Source organism: Lonchura striata, chromosome 18 (genome assembly GCF_050655825.1).
Source record: "Lonchura striata isolate lonStrDom1 chromosome 18, ASM5065582v1, whole genome shotgun sequence".
Classification (NCBI taxonomy): Eukaryota; Metazoa; Chordata; class Aves; order Passeriformes; family Estrildidae; genus Lonchura; species Lonchura striata.
In genome coordinates, this window is record NC_140720.1 from 13,554,721 (window position 1) to 13,577,603 (window position 22,883).

The following is a 22,883-nucleotide window of genomic DNA, read 5'->3' on the forward strand; positions in this document are numbered from 1 at the left end:
TACTGGCAGAGTGTCTTGGCGCGGCGCTGCCCTCACGGCCGGGCAAGGGAGGTTCAGGGCGCATCCTCTGCGCCATGCTGAGTACTGGCAGAGTGTCTTGGCGCGGCGCTGCCCTCACGGGCGGGGAAGGGAGGTTTAGAGCCCATCCTCTGCGCCATGCTGAGTACTGGCAGATTATCCTGGCGCGGCGCTGCCCTCACGGGCGGGGAAGGGAGGTTTATGGCCCATCCTCTGCGCCATGCTGAGTACTGGCAGATTGTCCTGGCGCGGCGCTGCCCTCACGGCCGGGCAAGGGAGGTTTAGAACCCATCCTCTGCGCCATGCTGAGTACTGGCAGAGTGTCTTGGCGCGGCGCTGCCCTCACGGCCGGGCAAGGGAGGTTCAGGGCGCATCCTCTGCGCCATGCTGAGTACTGGCAGAGTGTCTTGGCGCGGCGCTGCCCTCACGGGCGGGGAAGGGAGGTTTAGAGCCCATCCTCTGCGCCATGCTGAGTACTGGCAGATTATCCTGGCGCGGCGCTGCCCTCACGGGCGGGCAAGGGAGGTTCAGGGCGCATCCTCTGCGCCATGCTGAGTACTGGCAGAGTGTCTTGGCGCGGCGCTGCCCTCACGGCCGGGCAAGGGAGGTTTATGGCCCATCCTCTGCGCCATGCTGAGTACTGGCAGATTATCCTGGCGCGGCGCTGCCCTCACGGGCGGGGAAGGGAGGTTTAGAGCCCATCCTCTGCGCCATGCTGAGTACTGGCAGAGTGTCTTGGCGCGGTGCTGCCCTCACGGGCGGGGAAGGGAGGTTTATGGTGCATCCTCTGCGCCATGCTGAGTACTGGCAGAGTGTCTTGGCGCGGCGCAGCCCTCACGGGCGGGGAAGGGAGGTTTAGAGCCCATCCTCTGCGCCATGCTGAGTACTGGCAGATTGTCCTGGCGCGGCGCTGCCCTCACGGGCGGGGAAGGGAGGTTTAGAGCCTATCCTCTGCGCCATGCTGAGTACTGGCAGAGTGTCTTGGCGCGGCGCTGCCCTCACGGGCGGGGAAGGGAGGTTTAGAGCCCATCCTCTGCGCCATGCTGAGTACTGGCAGAGTGTCTTGGCGCGGCGCTGCCCTCACGGGCGGGGAAGGGAGGTTCAGGGCCCATCCTCTGCGCCATGCTGAGTACTGGCAGAGTGTCTTGGCGCGGCGCTGCCCTCACGGGCGGGGAAGGGCGCATCCTCTGCCCTCACCCAAGATGGCCGCGGGCGCGCCCGTCCGTCCCTGAGGCGGGACCAGCGCTGAGGGCGCGGGGCGCGGAGGCGGCCGCGGTCCCTTCGGAAGGCGGCTGGAGCCCGGCAGGTACCGCGGGCGCGGGGCTGGGTGAGGGTGAAGGGCAGCCTCGGGTTCCCCACGCGCGGGGGGACAAAAGCCGCGGGTCGTGGGTGGGTTTTGGCAGGGTCGGTCCCTGGCTGGGGAGGGTCTGAGGGGGAAGCCAGGCTGGGGTGGGAGCAGGTGCAGGCTTGGGAGGTAAAGAAAAATGAGGTCTGTAAAGAAAATTCAGCTGATGTGTGGTCCTGACTTGATGGCTGCTGGTGGTGGAGATTTCAAGGGGTGAAAATTTCAGTTCTTCCAATGGGTTTTGCTTGCTCTCAACCGAGAGCTTGGAGGAAGCTTGAGAATGTTATTTTGATGCTGGAGAACAGTTCAGTGTCACACTTGACAAATTAAAACAAAATTGAGTTTTGTAATATAAAACTAAAGAGCAGCACAAAAACACCTCTTTCTCTGTCATCATAACATTGTTGTAGTAAAACTTTAGTATTTGCTTTAGGGTGTGTTTATGATTTATTTGTTAAATGTAACTTTAGAAGCTGCTTTGGTGCTTTTTATTCCAAGGTCTATCTCTTGCAAGCAGCAGCCTGTAAGAGACAATGAACTGATGTTGAGTGTCCAACATTAAACCAAAACTGGCATTTGCCTGCTTGAACTTCCCTAAATTATTGTGGAGGGAGATATCAAAGTTTGAATTAATGGACTTGACTGATACCTGTGAGAATTATGTTCTAAGTAGGGTGTAATATTTGTTAAATACAGTGAGGTTTCTGCAGTGATCCTGATGTATTTTATAACTTGGATTTGATAACAGGCAGGAGAAGGCGTTGTAGATGCAGAAGTATTTTCCGGTATATTGAGAACAACTCAAAGGAGTCATTTGAAAATTAAAATTTGATGCTTGACATCCGGAGGAGATGGAGCCTGTCTCATGCTTAAGTGCTTTTGGCTCTTTCGGTTTCAGATGCTCTCAGATGTGTTGCTAAGAGATTAAAATCAAAGTCGCGGGTGCTTTTTGTTTAACTGAAAAGACCTGGCTAAATCTGCTCCCCTGGAGCTTTGTGTCCACACTACCAGATTTGCAGGAGCATCTTCTTGTATCCAAGAACAGCTGGATAACTAAAGGACTTAAAATCACATATTTGCCTTTTGTGAGAACTTGGATGTGTTCAGACCTGCTCTCTCCGTGTTTTCATGGTTATTCAAAACCTGATGAAGGTTGGCATTTTCTGGAAACCTGTTACCATGGGCAGCTAACAGCAGCTTGATGCCAGTCTCCTTAAACTGGTTCTGTGGGACAGGCTGCCCAGAGAAGTGATGGAGTCACCATCCCTGGAAGTGTTCAGAAAACATGTAGGTGAGGTGCTTAAGGACATGGTTTAGTGGTGGACCAGGCAGTGCTAGGTTCGTGGTTGGATCTTAAAGGTCTTTCTCACCCTAAATAACTCTTGATGCTATGCTGTAAAACAGTAAAAATGTACTGAAAATGCTGCACGGGATTACCCAGCTCTTACTGGTTTTAATTAGTACCTTTTTAGTCTCTGCTGTTTCTGCCTAGGCTGAAGGCATGGTCTTGCTGAGGACAGACAAATATGCTCTTGGTTGTATTCTTGAGGTGTCTTGGAAGATGGGAACACCATCTGTGGCATTATGGGATGCTGGCAGTGCTTGGCTGTAGCCCTTCCTGGGATGGGATCCCATGTCAGAGCTGCAGAAGGCTGTGCTGTCCTGCCCAGCTCCCAGACTAGCCCTTCACACAACACTTTGAGTTCACAGGAAAAGAATCTTTCCATTCCCCTTACTGTTTTATCTGTTTGAAGGGCTGCATGAATGAGCAACAACGCTGTTCCAGGTTCTTGTTTTTCACATTTTTCTTCTGGAATCTGATTACAATAGAAAGGGACTTTTACCCCTAAAATGAGAACTTTCTTCCAAGAGTTCAGATTCCTGTTGTTGTTACGCAACTCTCAACATGACAGTTTTACTTTGTGGTTGTTTTGAGGGTACATATTGCTCTTCCTGTCCAAAAAGACTGTGTTCTTACCCTGGAGTATCTTTTATAGTCTAGAGTAAGACTTGGTAAATCCTGGAAGGGAAACTGGTGAAATTGTCAATTATTTAAATTTTTGGTTTTGTTTTTGTTTTATTGGTCCAGTGAAGTTTAATGAGTCAAACTGAGCTGTTGGGAGTTTCTGTTGAAGATGTACATGTTGGTTGAAAAACGCACAAATTCCCATCTTCACCTAAAGAGGTCACCTGGCATCCGATCCTGGTCTCTCTGTGTTGGTAAGGCCACAGCATTCATTTCAGAGCTTGCTTTAAGGGAAGAGGGTCATAATAAACTCCTGAAGTGCCCCTAGTGAAATGCCTGCCTTCCAGGCATTTTCCTTTCCAGAAGAGGAATGATTGTGCTTTGAACTCTTCCTTTCTCATAGCCTCTAAATGAGTCTGAAGCCTCAGCATGGCAGTTTCACTGTGAGACTTTCAGTCTCATCTGGAGAACCTCAGAAGCTCATGGATGGAATTTTAAGAGACTCCTGAAAGATCAAGAACAGAAGGTTTATGTGCCATGCAGCAATAGAAATGTGAAGCTTCTGAAGGGGCTGTTAGGTTGAGAAACATCTTTTTATAGGAGTGGAAAACTGCAGTGTGGCCATGCTGTATGAAATGGGAAGTCCTACAGGATATTCTGAAAGGCATCTTTATAAACACTGCTGAATATGCAGGGAAAATCAACTTGTTAGGATTGTACTGAGAGAGCTGCTGGGGAAAATCTGGTCTATCCTGCTTTCCAGCTGAGCAGATCCCACTGCAGTAACACCACGATGTCATTGCTTTCAGGGATGTTGTTGAGAAGATCTTTGCAGTTGCAGCAGCCTTTGGGGCATGGGGCACTCTTCAGCTGCTTTCTCCTCCCTGAGAGAAAAGAGCTGCCAGTTTCTGACACAACTTTACTGCAGAAGTTGTCTTTTGGCTCCACATAGCACTTAAAGGGGAAAATAACCATTGTAAGGTTTGTGTGAGCACTCTAAGTTGTACTGTGCTAAGAGTAGTATGTGTGGTGTAAGTATGGTGTCATGGTTCGATCGAGTCCCTCTGAGGTTCTGTTCCCACTTAATGTCACAAAATTTTCATTTCTGACCCCAGCCCCTGTGCTTTTAATGCTTTTGCAGAATGGAAGTTTTTTATAAATACTGAGAGAAAAAAATAACTTTCATATAGTGATCTATGTTGCAATCACATTTGTCCTGTTTTTGCAAAGTGATGTTTTTCATTAGGGAATTTTAGATGTTTTTTGAGCTGCTTACTTGTCATAATTCTCTCCTCTTTCCCCCTAGGAATAGCCTCCATAGGTTTGGCTGCTGCTTATTATAGTGCAGGTAATGGCCTATCGCTTTTTTGGGTTTCTTTCCTATTAATCTGTTTTTCATGCTGATGACTCACCTGCAGCTTCTGTCTGGCTCTTCAAAAGCAGTGGAAGTTCCTCTCCCACTTTGTGGTGTGAATATTAAAACCAATAATAATTGTTGCCTTTATGACTTAGTGTGCTTTATTCCTCTATTTCTTACTCAGCCTCCTTTTCCATTTGCAAGTGTTTTTAATAATGATATTGGTACTCTGTGGCATTTTGTACTTTCAATGTTTTATAAATGTGATTAGCTGGTCCTCACAGCTCTCCTGGGAAGACAGGTAATGATTATTTGACACCATAATGAAATGATTACTTTTTCTGTGATGGAAGTTTCTCTGGAAACTGTCAAATCATCACTATCAGAGATTACTCATCCAAGCACCTTTAGGGATGAGACAGTTTCAGCTGCTTCCTCCCCCTGCAGTACAGCAGACTGCACCAAATGCCAGCTGTCTTCCCATCCATGGGATTTGTCCTGGAAGCTGTCCTGTGATTCTTGTGCTGCATCCTGTTAACATCAAATGTTAGAACTTAATGGTGTGTAGGAATGTGCTACCAATACAACCCACGTATTTTTATTTAAAGAGCAAAATCAGCCTTGTTTTTCTTAATACGTTGCAACAAAGTTTTCTGAAATCCCAGCACAGCTCTACTGTGCCTTCAGTTAAAAGCCTGAGTGAGCAAATTATTCAGGCTGTGACATGTAAACATTTCCAGGACATGAAATGCAAATGTTTGTTTGTCAAGAGGACCTACTGCTTCCTTTTATGCAGAAACATGTTTGCTTTATTGAATTTTCATTATCCCTGTCCTTGTCCTCTGCAGCACAAATATTTGGTGTTTGACAGCAGCTTGGCAGTTTTGTGGATGCCTTTTAAGATGTCTTTGCTTGTGCAGAAGAGAAAGATGTGATGTTAGAACCTTGCCAATAATACATATTCTTAAAATTCTGCATGGTTTGAAGCCCAGTGTGAATGAAGACTCTGAATAGTGTGCAGGCTTTCTGTATTTTCATCCTGGGAAAGAGCTGTAAAATAGCTTGTAGTACAACTAAAGGCAAAAATGTTCCATCAGAGAAACCTTTCCTCCTTTTGTTGCTTTTAAAGGGAGTATGTTGCTTTCAGGATTGTTTGAATACCAAAGAAGGGGTCGAAAAAAGCTGAATTTGTGCATTTTTTGCATTGTTCAGACAGCTTGGCATGGAAGCTCTTCTACATGGCTGGGTGTTTCTTTGTGGCAGCCCAGAATCTGGAGCAGTGGGAGGTAAGATGCTGAACTCAGGAAATGAGGGTCTGTGAGTAGGAAGCAGTTGGCAGATGCTGATTCCAGCAGCCCCACACACTTGCTCAGTCCAGACAAGTTATGGTTTTGAGGAAGCCCTCTGGGTTGCTATACTGGGACTAGAATTAGGGCAATAATTCTTTGATTACACAAGCATAAAAATGTGAAGCTAAACTTATGGGCATTTTTAAGGGGAGACCTGGCCCAAAATGTTCTCTTATATAAAAGAGGTAGGATGACCAGGACATTCAGCTTCACCACATGATTTTGAAGTTAGCCTTCAAGTTAATGACAGAGCAACCACTAAATAAGGGAGCTCTAAGCTTCCAAACTGCTCAGCTGTTTTCCTCTGGTTAGAATCGTGTGGATATTGAGAGCACTTTGTCACCCTGCTGACATGAATTGTGTTAGAATGAGCAACTCACCTAAAGAGAACGAGATCCTCTTTTCATTGATTAATATGAAATATCCAATTTCATTAATGTCCCATATCAATAATATCCATTTTATTGGGATATTGAGGTCTGTGTAAGCCTGGCCCATAGAGTACAGCACTGGAATGTCAAATTCACCTGAAGTGAAACTTATGTGAGGTACAAGTTAGTGTTCAAATTTGATTCCAGGCAAAGCTTTTATTACGTGAAGAATGTGGCAAGAGGGACGATGAACCCACTTTTAACTCTCTTCTAGAAGTCACACAAGAGATATGGCAAAGTTTCTGTTAAAACCAAGAGCAAGATTGTGATTTTCACACAGCTAGCTGTATATTTTTCTGTTACCAAGATTATTTTCCAGTAGAACTATTTTTATTTTACTTTGAAGCATAGCTAGTGATGGACTTTTCAAGAAAATTCTTATTTTTCAATCTTACAGGAAGCTGTATTTGATAAGAACAAGGGAACAATCTGCCTAAAAACATTCAACCTCTACAAAAAAATACTGACCTTGTCAAAAGGAGGCAATGAACAAGGTGAGAAAGCAGCATCCGTGGTAGAAAATGTGGTGAGCAGCAGAAGAGATGGATGTGTGCCCATTTAATAGCTTCTCTGGAGTTCTGTACTCAAATTAAGTCACATCTGCTTCCAGATCTGCTTTGTTCCCAAGAAGCAGATGTAATAATCTGCCTCTGTGGGCCCAAATGTTTTTTCTCAGTGTGCTGAATGCATCTGGTTAATTATTTTAATCTAAAGTAAGTAGGCCTAGACATTGCTTTCCATAATAATCTTAGCCATTCCTTTGGGATGTTAATGTGTTTACCTTGCCCTTGGCTAGCCTGCTTGGCAGCTGGGACTGGTGGAAAAACTTCAATTTTTGATCCAGAAGCTGAGATTCCTGTAATCTCATCTGCTTTGGGGAGCAGGCAAAGGTTTAGATACCATATGCAAGCAGGCATGTTACATCCTGCAGGTACAGAATATGCATTTAAAGCAGCCTGGTCAGGAGGCTTGGTTTAATGCAGGATCTGATGGCCTTTGGGCTTCTTGTTGGATTAACAGAATTTGCAGTATGGTCTGTGAGTTGGTTGAGTCATGGTGGTGAGCTGGTAGCTCTGTTTATTCTTCTAGGATAAAAGAATCTTTTATTCTGTTGCAAAGGTAGACAAAAACTCCATGGCAGAGTTTTTGTTCTACTTCCTGATGTTAATAGAATCAGCTCTCAGTAAACTAAGAAGAGTGGCCCAATTTGGAACGACCTTAAGCTGAATTTGTTTTGAAAGAGTTCATTTTGGAGATGAAAGATAAAATATGTGGAGAGAAGGCTGTTTAATGATTCTGAGCTTTCCTTTAGGATACATGTTTACAATGGAGAGCTGAGGTTATCTCTTCCTCCGTGATAGTATCTGGTTTAGGTACCATTCATGTGAAGATTCAGAGATCAGCAGGTGTTCTGAGCAGTTAAATGTTTCAGTATTAGTTCAGTCTTAGTAAACTGAACTCCTGTTTGCCTATTCCATACAGAAAACTAATTAAAACTACCATTAAAGCAAATGGGAAACAGAAGTAGTACTGGGTTGCTCCCCAGTGCCTGGCTGGCTGTATCTTTTCCCTTAGGGCCTGTCCCAACTACAGTGTGCTGCAGTCACACCCTGTACATGTTTCTTTTGCCTGAGCAGCTCAGCAGCTGTTTTGATACCTCAAGTTTTAGCTTTTATATTTTTCAGATGCTTTAGTGTGTGGGTCTGGGCTTCATATAAGGGAATGGTGAGCTCTCTGCACAGAGTAGGGAGACAAAACAATTCCTTCTCCAGCTGGGCACCAAGGACAAATGATCCAAATTTCAGGCCCAAGACCATAAACAATGTCGACTGAAGAGGGAAGGATGGGACTTGATGGGCTAAAGCTGGAATTGGACAATGAACTCCAATATGCAAATGGAGCAGAACTGATCAAAGTGAGAGCCCCAGTGAGCAGTTGTGCATTTTGGGACCATTTTGGTTCATCTTGGGTGCAGCCCTGGCTGGGCTCTTGCGCTGCCCAAGGTGGATCCATTGAGGAGATCCTTTGAATAAATCCCTGCTTTATTCTTTAGCTCTGTCTGGCTCTGCTCTAGGCCAGCCTCCACAAGGCACCAGTTTGCTGCTGCAGGACTGCCCTGGCTGTGAGGGATCACAGGAGCAGGGTCCCCGTCACCCTGTCCCTGTGTCAGCAGTGGCAGTGCTGAGGGTTTGCAGTCACGCTGACTCTGCCTGTTTTGCCCATCTTTGCAGTGGTGGCCGTGCTGAGCGAGATCCGCGATGTGAACGTGGAGGAGGAGGCCGTGCGCTATTTCGGGAAGGGTTACCTGGTTGTGCTGCACTTCGTCACCGGATTCTCACACCCGCTCACCCAGAGTGCAGTGCTGGGCTGCAGAAGGTGCAGGGGGGACTTTGTAAAATTAGAACGTGTAGGGTGGGAAATGCCAATCATGAGGGTCAATAATTGCCAGCTGTTATTGATGCCTCAGGTTTTGGCTTTTATATTGTTCAGGTTCTGTGCTGCTTTACTGTGTACTTCTGAGCTTCATATTAGGGGATGGTGAGCTCTTTTCAAAGAGTAGGGAGATAAAACAAATTCCTAGCTGGGAGACAAAATTCCTTCTCTAGCTGGGGAGGAAGGATAAATGAGACAAATTTCAGGCCTAAGAGCATAAACAGCGTGCACTGAAGAGAGAAAACCAAGCAGGATGGGACTGCCTGGGCTAAAGCTGGAATTGGACAATTAACTCCATTGTGCAAATGGAGCAGAACTTATAAAGTGAGAGACCTCGTGTCCATTTTGGGACCATTTTGGTTCATTTTGGGTGCAGCCCTGGCTGGGCTCTCGTGCTGCCCAAGGTGAATCTATTGAGAAGATCCTTTGAATAAATCCCTGCTTTATTCTTTAACTCTATCCAGCCTCTGTTCTAGGCCAGCCTTCACAAGGCATCATTATAACTAAACTCAGTTTTTAGACTTGCTGTTATGACCTTGTGTTACTCAGTTTAACCTTTTAAACCCCATAATGTTTTCATTTGCAGACATTTGGCTAACACCATCTTATCAGGATCATGTTTAGATATCTAAGATCCCTTTAGTGCTGCATTTCTGCTGGAGTTGCCTTCCTGAACTAATTATTAATTCTACTTTGCAAACATTTGGTATATTAATTAACAGAAAATTTATCTTAAGCATTGATGATAAGGAGCCTTGCAGCAGGGAGTGGGAAAGGACTGATTTATTGGGGGAATGGCTTGGTGTGTGACATGTTGTCAGCCACCCTCTATGCCCTTATGACTTTCCCTCTAGGCAATTATTCTCAGGAATTAGCATGCCTGCTCTTGTCAGCACTGTGGTTCCACTAACTCTTCCATTGTTTCTTCTTTTCCACAGTGATGTGGAAGCAGTTGCCAAACTCATCACGAGTTTCCTGGAACTGGACAGAGTAGAGACCCCACAAGATTTCTCCCAGAGCAGCGAAACAGAGGCAAGTGATGCAGATGAACCACAGGATAAATAATGATAGTCACTGTTAACTGAAGCAAGCAGAGGCTTTCACACATCTGGAAAATATTCCAATTGTTCTTCAGAAAAAGAAACCCCTCACAACCTTGACCTGGGCATTTCTCAACGTGTGCATTTACAGTGGATGGAATCTGTCATAGTTTAGTGCTAAACTGCTTCAAGACCCTGCATGTGGACACTGCTGGCTTTTGAACTTTTGTCACCTCATAAACCTGTCTAGGAATAGTTATTTATTAATGAATTGGTTTGAAATAATTGCTTTTCCATTAATGAAGATACAGATGTAAACTTCTGCTTACTGTAAACATTTGCTGCAGGTACAGTATATGAAATGTAGAAGAGTAGAATTTGTAACTCAAAACACAATGCTTTGAGGCTTCCCCTTTAATATATGCAATTAGGAGATGCAGAGTAGTGGCACTTTTATGTTCTCTACTACTGACTTGCCATTGGATATATGTGGAAATTGAAGTCTGAGTGCCTCTCTTGGAATTTTAAACATTAGGTTGATCAACTTGTAACAGTGTCTTAACTTATCTCAGACTCACCAAGGAGACATAAATAGCAAAGGAAAAGTGATCATGGTGAAATGTCTTTGGGATGTTCTACCTTAATTCTGTTCTGCTTAACTTCTGGGTAGGACAGAGCAATGTTTTTCTAGACCTCAATGTTTACCATTTAAACTGTGTATTTAGAAGGGAAGCAGGGACATGTGTAACTTTAGATAGGGAAAAGACTGATGTCAAACAAGGTGGTAGCTTAGAATTGTTGAGTATTTCCTTACTTGAAATGATACCGAAGTGCTAAATAACTTTTTTTAAGGTAGGTAGCATAGATTGAATGTCTGACTTGTACCTGTGTTTTACTCCAGGTGTGTGGTGTCCTCTGTTTTGACCAATGGTTTCACAAATAGTTAAAATATAAATTTTTTCAAGGTATTTCTAAAGTAAAAGCTACCTCTGTTAGTCAGCATATTCTGTCTAGAACTCCATCATGCTTACATTAACATGTCAGTACAAGAAAAAATTGTAAAAAGCTGCAAGTTCCTTCAGCATGCTATAGCTGCTTGTACTGAAGTTCACTAGGTTTTATTTAGGAATCTTATGGTCTGATTTAGAAAATATTTACACAGTTACATCTAGGAGATCTGAACAGGGTACGAGGTAACTGTGTTGTCTGCTTTCACGGTTCGCCAGCAGCAAATGTCTCCTGGCAGCAGCTTCTTCAGAATTTAAAAGAGCCTGTGTTCTTGTTTCCAATCACTCTACCTCTACAGAGAGAAGGCTCTGAAAAGTTTTTGGTAGAAGGCACATCCTGTTGTGTGTTCCAGTTTGGTCTGCAGCTGAGCACCTGCTCATCAAAGATTTCCCTTCCAGCTGTTCAGACCCAGGATGTGAGCAGAGGCAGAGCCTGCTGTTGTCAGTGGAAGGTACTCACACTGCAGCAGGGACGTGGCTGTTCATGTAGCTTGCCTGCAGTACAGAACTAGTTCTGTTTCCTTTAAATAAGATAAAAAACTTGTAATCATGTCAGGTATCTGTACAGACCTCTGCCAGTACACGTTCCTGAAAGTCCTCTCAGTTGGGGTAATCGTGGGCCTTTTGGTGCCTACCCCACACCACCAGAACTGGGAAGCTGCTGTGTATGAATGTGGAAAAAGTAGGTTGCAGGCAATTAGCTAAATTTGCCTTTTTCTCCAGCACAGCTGTAGGCTAAGTATAATCATCAAACCTGTTTAAAAAAATGTTGCAGGGTGTAGAGTTCCTCCTTCCTCGTTTAAATCCACTGTAATGTATACCCCAGGTGATGCTCATTTTAGAGAGAGGAGAATGAGACTGGGGATTTGGAGAGCTCTTTTCCCCCCACAGTGTAAAATGAGAACAGTGAGTGTTCTAAGGACTTCCAGTAGGAAGTACTGTCCTAGAGTATGTAATGGTACAGTGTAAGCATCAGGGCTCAGCCTGTGGTAGCTGCTGCTTTGTATCAAAGATGTTCAGAGAGCATTCATGGTGTGCGATAAACCAGACAAAACTACCTGCCTTCAGTTTCAGCTCTGCTGGCTTTCGTTTGTATTCCCATGAGAGCTGACATTCCATGGAAGACATAAACCACGCTGTAGTTCCCCAGTTAAAAATCAGCTTTTGAGAGGTGCATCTGTTGGTCTGACCCTGCATTGCGTCCTGTGTCCTGCTTCTGCTGAGCTGTAGTGTATGGAGCTTGCTGTGCATTCATGGTGTTAGTCATGTCTCCACTTACAGACTATGCAATATCTTAGACAAAGACTAAAACAATATAAGGAAAATTGAAAATCTATAGAAAGGGGAATGACATATAGTTGAAAAACATCCTGTGGGAGTAAGTTGCATGTTGAGTTGATGTCAGGGATCACCTCTTTAGAGGTGTTTTCCAGTATCCTCATTATCCTGCTGTATTGGGCAGGAGAGGGATGGCTGCTGCCATGCACATTGTGTCTAGGAGGAATATTTTGACTCCTCAGCCTTTCCCTTGGAGCAGCTGGTGCCATCCTCTCTTTTGCCATTTCCATTTTGGATTTGGCAGCTGTCACTGTACCAACAAGTCCAGTTTCAGTGGGAACCTGTGTTCTGTAGTCTGAGCTAGCAGGATGGGGTCCTGAGAACATTCTGGCAGGCTGTGGGTGCTGCCTGTGCTGGCTGATCCACCCAGGAGCTTCCTGTGGCACTGATCCATCTGAGCCTGCCAGTGGGACACTGCACCAGCGTTAGCACAGGCTGATGGGGTTTTCTCTTGTGTTTCTCTTCATCCACATGTGGAGCTTCTTGCCCTCCAAAACGTTAACATTTTTAGCTGGAAGACATGGCCAGGTGCAGTGCAGTAACTGTGTGCATGTACAATCAACTTGAAATTGCTGTTCTCATGGATTTGGTTATGGCAATGTCTGTGCACTCCTCAGCAAGGGGATCAGCTTGCAGAACTGTGGAAAGCAGGTGCAGCTCAGGACAGGGTTCACTCTTCCCTTTTTGGATGAGTCCTCTCTCATCCTCCTTTTCTGCCACTTCTCACCATTCTGCTGAAGGCTTTCCTGGATGGTTTTGGGCCCAGCAAAGTCAAAGGCCCAGTAAACAGATTCTTACCTGTGCCTGCTGTGAAGTGACTTGGACTCAAAGGAATGACTTGAAAGACTCGTTTTGGTTAGGAAATTAGGAACTCCTGGGAGACTCTCACAGATGTAGTCATTAACCTTTGCATCTCAGGCTGTCTGGACACTTGTGCCTGGACAGCTGTAGTTTGCATGACTTACTGATTTTAAAAGCTGCATAGCAGACCTTAGGTCAGCTCTAACACCCTGACCCCTAAACCAGCCCTTCTGTCATGTCCTTCACTGTAACTGTTTGCCGAGTGCCACTTGGCAGCTTCAGCTCATGCTTGGGCAGCTCAGTGGCACTTCCATGCATGGCTGTGGTGGCATGGGACTGGGGCTGCTGCAGTGAGCAAAAGCCAAGTGCATCTGTGCAGAGGGAGAGCACTGCTTTGTGTAACCCTTGTGTAACCTCGTACTTCAGTACTTCACAATGAAATATCCCATATCTGGCATCAACTGTGCAGGTCTCAAAGAAAATCCACATATTTATACCTGAGATCTGACTCTTGGGCTGTATTTATGAAGTTACACAGATAATAAAACCTCAGCTGGCTCACATAATAAATAAAGAGTGCTAGTTCTGCCAGTGTCATAGATGGCTGAGACAAAAATATTTCTGGAAAATGCCTTTTTTTTTAACTTTAAAATTGCAAGTAGAATTTCAGCAAGGCCTTGTTGTATTGTCTTTTTTTAAAAAAAACGTTCATTGATAGAATCAACTTTGATAACTTGTTTTGCATTGCTGTAGTATTTTGTATTGTTTTTAATTAAAATTATTAAAATATTAATGGCTGTCTAAATTATTACTGGGAACAGATCTACTGAAGGAGTTAATGAGGGGGAGGAAGAATAGAATAAGCCCAAATACCTGCTTAGAAATGACCCTGCCAACATTCTTGCAGCAGTCCAGATTTCATTTCCATATAAGCTAATGGATCCAATTTTCTATTGGTGAATATTTCCATTTTCCCTCCTTCAAACCAAACCAACATGCTACACACACAAAAAGCAGCACCCTTCTACAAACACTTTGAGTATCAAAGGTTTTATTCAAGTAAAATAAATTAAGATCTTGTTTAGTTCAAGCTATGTGACAGGTATACAGAGCAATTGGTTCCTTTTAGATAAAGATTTGCATTTCTAGTGACTGAGGCTCTCATTGAATCACTTGAAGCTTGTCTTATGCTGTAGTTTTACTTTTTGTATGTTTTGTTCCAAGAAAATTTCAACACCAGTGCTTCAAAAAAATTAAAGAAAGGAATAAATGAAGCACAAAAATAAATATTTTGAATATTCATGCTGGAGTAACATACTTAACTACCATACTTCTGAATTATTTCCATTTAGTGGAGAATTGGGATAATCACCAAAAATCCCCAAAATACATTTCTATACATTATGACTAGTTTGACATTTAAAGCAGACTAAACCAGCATTTTTTCCCTTATATTTAGTAGCTTTAGTCATGGCTCAAATTGGGACAGAGCTGGAAAGTGCAGGTTGCATTTTCAGGTTGCACACAGCTAAACAGATGCCTCAGTGAGTGGGGTGGTGCTTTTCTGTGGGGATGGCACCAGCTGAGCTTTGGTGGTGCTCTGGCAGAAAGTGAAGCAGCCCAATGTGTTAAGGCATCTTCCCTCCAAGCCCAGGAGGAGCTCCCGATTCCCCTTGATGGAATGGTGGGACACAACTCAGAGCACAGCTGACAGGTGAAGGAGTTATGGTACAGAACATAATGACCCAAACATTTTTAAAGTATCCTAAATATTAGGGTAGAGCTTTCCCAGGTCATTGTTATGTAAGAGTCTGTTGCTACAAATCCTGAATTTGGAAGAAACTGGGTTTTCTCCTGCCTTGTAGGAGAGTGAGCTGTGACTCACTCCTGCATTCTCTTATTAATACCTGACTTCCAGGCAGGTGAATTAAGGCTTAGCATGTGTTAAGACAGGAAAATGGAAGTGTTTTATGCTAATAAATTCCTTAATGCCTTCAGGTCACTTTTGTTTAACCACAGTTCATGCTTCTACTCTCAAGATGACAAACTCCAGCTCAAGGGCTAGCCAACAGTAGTCATGTTTTCCCAGGGAGTGAGTCAGACTAATTGAAATTCCCCTAATTTTGTGCTCTTATTGCTTCCTCTAAATCATCCAGCACCTGCTGCAGCTTCTGTAGGCTGGGGTGGACATTCTCCTCCATCCATTCCTCTATAGCACACCTGTGGAAAACTTGCTCCATGGCTGCTTGCAGGTCTTGCACCACAGCATTCCACTTGGAGAAGAGACTGAGCAGAAGTGAGAAGGAAGAAACAATGACATTTGCAGGTGAGCTCTGCCTCAGGGGAGGGTTGGCTTACTGGCCTTCGGAAGGGAGTACTGTCCTAAAACCACTTTACAGGAAAAGAAGCATCTATTACAAGAGCCCAAAGGACTCGATTTTCTGTTTAAGTTCCATTAATCTTGGCACTTTCCTCATGCAAAGACTTTTAAAGTATCAAAACGTGAGCTGAAAAAAACACTACACATATTTCAAGTGTAACTGAAACCCACTATGAGACTTGTTGGGAATTTCATTCTGGGTTTTATCAGAAAGAATAGACGAGGTTGGATATTCACCTTATCACAGAAGGAAAAAACCAAAACAAAGCAAAGAAGTGTAAATGAATCTTTTAGCATGAATTGGCAAAATGTCTAGGACAAGTTCTGAAAAGCCCAGAGCAAGGGGAAGGGCCTGGCTTTATTCCAAGCCCTGCCTGCAATCTGGCCCAGGGTGAGCTCCTGCACCAAGGCCAACCACTGCTTGAGGTGCAGCAGGGCCATATAGGAATAACAAGGGAGAAGCTTTTGGAGACCAGTTTTGTATTTGTTCTCAAAGAATTCATTCAACAGAAGGCAAAGGTAAAATTAGAATCACAGAATGGTTGTGTTGGAAGGCAACTGTGAAGATCATCTAGTTCCAACCCAAACATGTTGTATAAAAACATATTATGGATACTTTATCTGATTCTCACTGATGTTTCTGAGATAATTATAGAAAGAGGTAAGGGCTCACAGTTCTCTGTACCTGAGTGCCCAAAATATATCAGACTTTATTTCCCCTGTAGTGCAAAACAAGTGTGGTTACCTGACTGCATCTGGCTGGAAGTGGTGCAGTACAATAGGATGAATAATCTTCTTTTTCCTGTGGTAGGGGCTAAACCAGCCTGTGACATACCTGAAAATGGATGTTGGTGGGAGCAGTGATCAAACAGCAGCAACATCTGTTTGTCACTGCCAGGCTTTAGCTGAACTCCTGCACAGAGATGATGCTTAAGGAGTGAGTTTATTTCAGTCTATAGATCTTTGGAATTAGCTTGTGAAACTTGATCACTTAATCATCTGCTGCAGTATGTTTTATTTCAAGCTCCTTTCTTTTTTATCTACACCATTATAAATTTTCATTTTAACTTTAAATAGCAGTAAAATGTAACTAAAGAAAGAACTATATGCTTCAAATAAGGCAGCATATAGTATTCAGAAACTTTGCTAAAATATTTTAAATTTTGATGTAAATATGTTCTGCCTAGGTGTCAGTGACACCTTGATATTTAAATCACTTTTTGGAGTTGTGCCCCACTTTGAGATGATACAGTTCTAACACTCCTAAAGCCCGGCAGAGAATCAACAGAAACCTCATTACCTGTTCCTTTCCAGAAGTTCATCCACTGATGACTTGAGGTGGAAACTAATTTGTGTCACAAGGGTGAGGACATTGCTCCCAGGAAATGTCCCCAGACTTGGGCTGTCCAAAGAGGATCTGTTAGTTTCTGAACTTACCACACAAAGAGAAGCACCTGAATTCTGCAGCTGCAATGTTACCTCATGAAACTATCAATTTCCAGGTTAGGTATTCCGAGGAGATTTTCCACATTTTCTTTAATCTTTTCAGAATAGCCACCTGGCAGAAGATAGTGGGAATGAGGAAAGGAGCCTAAGGAACCAAAATGTTCATACAATGTTTTTCCGGAGTATTCTGCCTTGACTTAGTAGTTCCCCTTTGGTGAAGGATTTTTTAAAAGGTAAAATGGAAATAAAAGAAGGAAAAAACACTTGTGGGTGGGTGGAGCAGCTCAGTGTCTTTCACACAGTTGTCTTGTGCAAGGGTGAGCACTTCCTAAACTTTCTGTTCAGGGTGCTGAGTATTTCTAGTGCCTCAATTAAAAATCAGTGGATTGTGGGGGTTTATTTTGAAAATAAGAAAAATATTGTTGGCAACTGCCTGTAAAGAAAGCAGAAACTACAGGAGGTATTTTATCAGACAGTGTCCTCCCTAGATCCATTTTAAGAAAAAACAATTAGTTAAAACAACTTTTACATATGAGCACATTCTAAATCTAAACTAAATTAGGCTCATTTATATATCACTATTGTTTTAAGTAAGTTTGGAAAGCAATTCCTCATCTTAAATTTATTCTTTAATATAGGCATGAAGTTTTTGACCATTTTTGTGTTAGATCACAATAAATGAAGAGGATACAACAGCTATTTTAAAATACTTAGGCCAAAAGGCTTCTCTGCTCCCATACTGCAAATTGTAATTTATTGTTCATAATTCAGGCCATGATCAATTCAGCAAACCATCTCAAAATACAACAAGCCTCTGGCAATCTTAGGGGAAGGCCACTTCACTCCTGTGCTAGGCATTATCTGAGAGAGAAAAAGTTGTCATTGTACCATTCTTTAGTGCCTGCAGACACACGGCCAGGGATGGAATTCCCACAGGGAGAAGCTCACACAAAACAGAGAAGTGATCATACCTATGTAACAAAACATCCATTAATTACACATTTTACTGTTAGAGCAGACTAACAAGTGGAAAATTTGAATATGTCAATCACTAAAATTCAAAGAGTTTCTGTCTCAGCAAAGAGATCACTTATCTCTGAAATGTGAAGTATTCCTGTTTTACTAGTAAGAACAGATCAAAGCCAAATTCTCTACTCGAGGCAAATTAGGTCAGAAATTGGACATCAGCTCTCTGGTATTCCCTAAGACTTCCTGACTGCAAAAAAATGTTTTACTCCTTCATTACGTTAACAAATTCTCATCTCTTATGTAATTTCATAGTTTTTGAGTTCCCATCAGGCATTCAGATAGACACACCATGCATGAACTACAGCGTCTGTGAGCAGTTCAAGTGACACAAGATCCATTCAAGCCTTCTGCTGGTGGTGGTGTCCCCAAAGCCATTGTCCTGCTGGCTAGTGCTGTGCAGCTACCTGAACTCTGAAACCCACCCTTCATAGTCAGGGGACAAGGCCCAGCAGTGACAGCAAGAACTGCAGGGTGGCAAAGTTCCCTTCTGAATCCCCAGCTTCCCTGTACCTCTTAGGGAGCTTTAGGGTGGAAGTTTGCTCACGTGTGACCCTCGGAAGCACACAGAGCTGCTCCTCACCTCTGCCAGCCGGTCAGCGCGATACCTTCGAGGACATCAGCAGGGCTCCTGCTGGCCACCTGCAGCCACTCCAGCTGGTTCCTGAGGTGGTGCCCAATCAGTGTGAGAGACTGATTCACCCCCGTGGCTCCCTTGAAGGCACTTGCAAACCACACCTTGGAGAAGCCACACCTGCGGTACTTCTCTACGAGCTGCACTGCGGGGAGACACAAAGGGACACGCACAGGATGAGCCTTCTCCAGTTTCAGCCCCCACTGCAATGCTGCAGTGAAGGGAACACAGCTCCAGATCCAACAGGCTGCTGAGCCTTTTCAGGCTTGGAGCATCAGCAAGGAGGGGGGATTTGACACCCTCTCTGAGCAGTCTTTTGAGTGGCTGTCCTGCTATTTTCGTGTGTCAGTTACTGTACTCCACTCCCTTGTATTGCTACCATGCTAAAGGCTGTGAGATTGTAACAAGCATGCACAGCATCTGACAGCTGATTGTTCTGGCAACAAAGAAATATTTGCATGAATCTTAGACGCCTGACAGGAGCCTATAGGAGCTTCTCTCTGAATTCTATAGATGTATGAAGCCCTGCAGACTCTTTTGCAGAGCTGTTCAATACAGAGTTATGTGCTGCTACTGGTGTTAATGCAAGGAGAATTAATATAACAGTGCTTGTGGGAAACCTCTGAATCTCCTATCAGTGATACCATAGCTCTGCTAAAAAGAATTAAGCAGCCTACAATGCAAGTCATTCATAGGGGAAGCATAAATAGAAAAAGAAAATAAGTAATAGCAGTTATGACGTGAAATCAAATAAGGGCTGTCTTTATGCTATTAAGGCAATAAAAAACAATTCAACAAAACCAGAATGTTTTGGTGTCCAGCTAAGGCAGGATTTAATGACAGAATTTTGCTTTGGCTATTTTGCTTTACACAGCTCAGCAGAGAAGTACAAACCTTTGCCCACCACGTCGATGTCTGCTGCATAGTCCCAGATCATGGGCTGCACCAGCTGTGGGACCCCGGACTCTGAAAGGAACAGAGCTCTTCTAAATCATGGACTGAGTGCTTCTATTCTCTAGTCAAACAACATCTCAACTCTTGCCAGATTCGTTGTTTTCATTACATTCAGCTGCCAACCAATCTGTTTTATCTTTGTAAACCTGCCTCACCCTGTGGCTGGTCACACACCTGCCAGTGTTTCCTCACTCATCCCCCTGAGCATGTCGTCCCACACGATGGGTGTCACCATGGGGTAAGACCAGGCCAAACAAGTGGCAACTGCTTTTATGTGGGATAAGCACAGCTTCTCTGGAGTGTTGTTTTGCTGCTGCAGCCACTGCTTTGACTCCTCTCCTTCGCCAAGGTAGTAGACCTGAAACACCAAGCAAATCATCCTGATTTCTTGCATAGAAACAGAGAAAGTGAGGAGACAATAGTCAAATCTTTGTCCAGAAGTGATCCACTGAGTGGACACGTTCAAAAGCACCTCTCAGTACTGAAGACACTGCAAGCATTTCCAGCAGTCTGCAGGGGACTGTGGCCATGTTTACATGCATCACTTGAGGGAATTTTTCTACAGAAACTAAAATATCTATATGCCCTATTTGCCTTTGGAATGTTTGTCCTTGGAAGTAGCTCTCACCACACTGATTCATTTCAAATCCAGCAACCCATGGGGACCTGAGGTAGATGAGGTTTCTAGCTTGGGAAACATCATCCAAATGTGAGTTTAGAAGTAACCTGGGGCCATGTCCAAGGGTGGCCCAGTATACTTGGTCCCATGCGGAGAGTGAATTAAAATTTGCTGGTTTAGAGCAGGTTTTATTTATTCTACATAAATATTATTTTGCTTTATAACAGCTCCCTGTCTAGCCTTCCCACCAGTTTCAACACAACAGGAGACAAAACGTTAAACTAATATCAGTACAGTCAATGAATTACAGGAATCTTGTGCTATCAGGATGGTTTTAAGAAACTATGAGAAAGAGAAACTTGAGTGTCTTCTTCTCAAAGATACAAACTACCAAGGTAAAAAAAACCAACACTTCCAACCACAGAAGGGTTTACTTGAGTAACTTGCCTAGAACAATGAGCCAGTATCTTACACCAAACTTATCAGATTCCTAATGAACAGCTCTAATTGATATCCCACTACAAACACCCACTTGACCTAAACTCAAATGCTGTTAGCTTTAAGAAGCTGCTTTCAATGCTTTGATATTGCACTCATATCTATGGAAATGACAGCATATGCTACTGGAATCATTCATTATAAAAAAAAAACTTTTCTACACTGGCTCGAGTGGTGTTTTCTCTCCCCAAAATCCCACCCAAACGTGGCCTGGGCACCACTAAAATACAGAAACCTCAGCCCTTCCTATCATTCCTCAAAAGAAAAGAAACATTCCCAGCTCAAGAGAAGTCCCACCTCATCACATCCGATGTGAAACCACCGCAAGTCCTCGTGCAGGGCCATGACCTGGTCAATCATGGCTTTGACCAGTGCCAGTGACTCCTCCTTGTGCGGGTTCAGGGCGTTGGGCAGTGCCTTCACCTCCCGCAGATGGGCAAACTCCCTGTGCTTCAGCACAAACTGCAAAGGAAACGGGAGCTCAGGGACAGCTGCCACACCAGGGGACAGCAGCATCCTCCTGTCCCCAAGGCTCTGAGGGCAGGTGTCCTGCTAAACCCAGGGTTTGGCTTGGCTGAGCCCCAGGGACAGGCTGGGGGCACAGCTGCTGCTCCACGCTGCTGGGGGGTCTCTGACCACGAAGTTCTTCACAGGGTGGGTGAAGGAAACAGGGAGGTCACTACAGTGTGACCCTGATGTCAAATCCTGCAGCTGGCAGAGCTGGGTAACCAGAGCACTGGGACTTGGATTGGAAATTTCCAGCAGAAAAATTCCAGAATGGGTCAGGCTGGAAGGCAGCACAGTGGCTCATCTGGTCCCACTTCTTTGCTTCAGCAGGGCCATTCCAGAGCACAGGGTTGTGTCCAGAGGCCTCTGGAATATCCCCAGTAAGGAATCTCCACATGCTCTCTGGACAACCTGCTCAGGGCTGGGTCACTGCACAGGGAAGAAGTTCTTCCTCACGTCCAGGTGGAACTTCCTGGCCGTGGTTTCTGCCCAGAGCTGGACACACTCCTCTGGATGTCACCAGAGCTGAGCAGAGGGGCATGATCACTCCCTGCCCTGCTGCCAACGCTCTTCCTACTGCACCCCGTGACCCCCCAGCCCCACTGCCCCCCCGGGCACTGCTGGCTCAGCACACCCAGCTCACCTCCATGTGCCCGAAGCTCTGCACCAGCGGCACCACGTCCAGGCCCTGCGCCCGCGCCCGGCTCAGCAGCGCCCGCAGCTCCTCGGGGCTGCGGGAGAGCGACCTGTCAGTGCCCGCTGGGCACGGCCCGGGGCACCTGCGGGCACCTGGAGCTGCCTGCGGGGTACCTGGCACTACCTGTAGGCGTGGGGGGCCTGCAGCAGCTCCAGCGGCCCCGTGTACGGGAAGGTGTCCTCATATTCCAGCAGCAGCCCGGTGGCACCCAGGGCACGGAGCAGTGGCAGCACCTGAGAAGGAAGGGAGGGGACATGGGGATGCAGCTGGGCTGTGACCAGTGCCACCATCCTGTGCCCCTGTCACCTGCACCTGGTATATCCCTCACCTGAGCCCAATAAGTCCTTCACCCATACCAGACACATCCCTCACCTGAGCCCAATAAATCCTTCACCTGAGCCAAATAAATCCTTCACCCATACCAGACACATCCCTCACCTGAGCCAAATAAATCCTTCACCTGAGCCAAATAAATCCTTCACCCATACCAGACACATCCTTCACCTGAGTCTAGGACATCCCTCACCTAATCCCAATACATCCCTTACTTGTGCCAGGCACACCCCTCACCTGCCCCCGGCACATCCCTCACCTGCTCCAGGCACATCCCTCACCTCCCTCACGTTCACCCCTCCCCTGCCCCCGGCACATCCCTCCCTTCCCTCCAGTTCCCCTCACCTGCTCCAGGCACATCCCTCACCTCCCTCACGTTCCCCTCACCTGCTCCAGGTACTCCACGCGCGGCGCGGCGCCCTTCAGGTCCAGGTGCACCAGGCGCCGCCACATGCTCTGGCCTCGATTGCTTTGGCCTGTCTCCCCGGCACACCCCGCCCGGCCTGTCCCTGCGCACCCCGCCCGGCCGCGCCCCGCCGCCCCTGCCCCGCTGTCCCGGCGCTGCCCGCCCGCGCCCGGCTGTCCCGTTGTGCCGTTGTCCCTCTGTCCCCCCGTCCCGGTGCCGCCGCTCCCGGCTCTGCGCTGGCTCCTTCCCCTCACTCTCGGCAGCCCAGCGCGTTCCCCGGTGAGGCAGGCCGGCAGTC

General features: G+C 45.4%; 2 protein-coding genes across 2 annotated transcripts; one reads left to right on the forward strand and one right to left on the reverse strand.

Moving 5' to 3' along the window:
• The first annotated feature begins 1,154 nt into the window (after nucleotides 1–1,154).
• On the forward strand, nucleotides 1,155–13,878 carry CYBC1 (cytochrome b-245 chaperone 1). Its single transcript, XM_021535825.4, has 7 exons — nucleotides 1,155–1,324; nucleotides 3,453–3,583; nucleotides 4,636–4,677; nucleotides 5,899–5,972; nucleotides 6,864–6,960; nucleotides 8,698–8,842; nucleotides 9,838–13,878. The coding sequence occupies exons 2-7, from the start codon at nucleotides 3,499–3,501 to the stop codon at nucleotides 9,962–9,964; spliced, it is 570 nt and encodes a 189-aa protein (XP_021391500.2). The 5' UTR covers nucleotides 1,155–1,324; nucleotides 3,453–3,498; the 3' UTR covers nucleotides 9,965–13,878.
• Nucleotides 13,879–14,119: 241 nt separating this feature from the next.
• On the reverse strand, nucleotides 14,120–22,865 carry HEXD (hexosaminidase D). The gene is made up of 12 exons (XM_085556947.1): nucleotides 22,567–22,865; nucleotides 21,970–22,079; nucleotides 21,793–21,880; nucleotides 20,940–21,104; nucleotides 19,700–19,883; nucleotides 19,466–19,537; nucleotides 18,521–18,716; nucleotides 17,800–17,882; nucleotides 16,945–17,023; nucleotides 16,766–16,867; nucleotides 16,211–16,300; nucleotides 14,120–15,371 (listed from the first exon to the last, which is right to left on the reverse strand). Exons 1-12 carry the CDS (start codon nucleotides 22,630–22,632, stop codon nucleotides 15,203–15,205), a joined length of 1,404 nt encoding a protein of 467 aa, XP_085413073.1. The 5' UTR covers nucleotides 22,633–22,865; the 3' UTR covers nucleotides 14,120–15,202.
• Between the last annotated feature and the right edge of the window lie 18 nt (nucleotides 22,866–22,883).

Bases quoted from the DNA above. Each gene is read 5' to 3' on its own strand.
- CYBC1 (XM_021535825.4), top strand. From the start codon at position 3,499: ATGTACATGTTGGTTGAAAAACGCACAAATTCCCATCTTCACCTAAAG. The intron at 3,584-4,635 runs GTAAGGCCACAG...CTTTCCCCCTAG, and splicing joins ATCCTGGTCTCTCTGTGTTG to GAATAGCCTCCATAGGTTTG. The intron at 6,961-8,697 runs GTGAGAAAGCAG...CCATCTTTGCAG, and splicing joins AAAAGGAGGCAATGAACAAG to TGGTGGCCGTGCTGAGCGAG.
- HEXD (XM_085556947.1), bottom strand. From the start codon at position 22,632: ATGTGGCGGCGCCTGGTGCACCTGGACCTGAAGGGCGCCGCGCCGCGC. The intron at 17,024-17,799 runs GTACAATGACAA...ATCTTCTGCCAG, and splicing joins TCTGCAGGCACTAAAGAATG to GTGGCTATTCTGAAAAGATT. The intron at 16,868-16,944 runs GTAACATTGCAG...CTCTTTGGACAG, and splicing joins GAAATTGATAGTTTCATGAG to CCCAAGTCTGGGGACATTTC.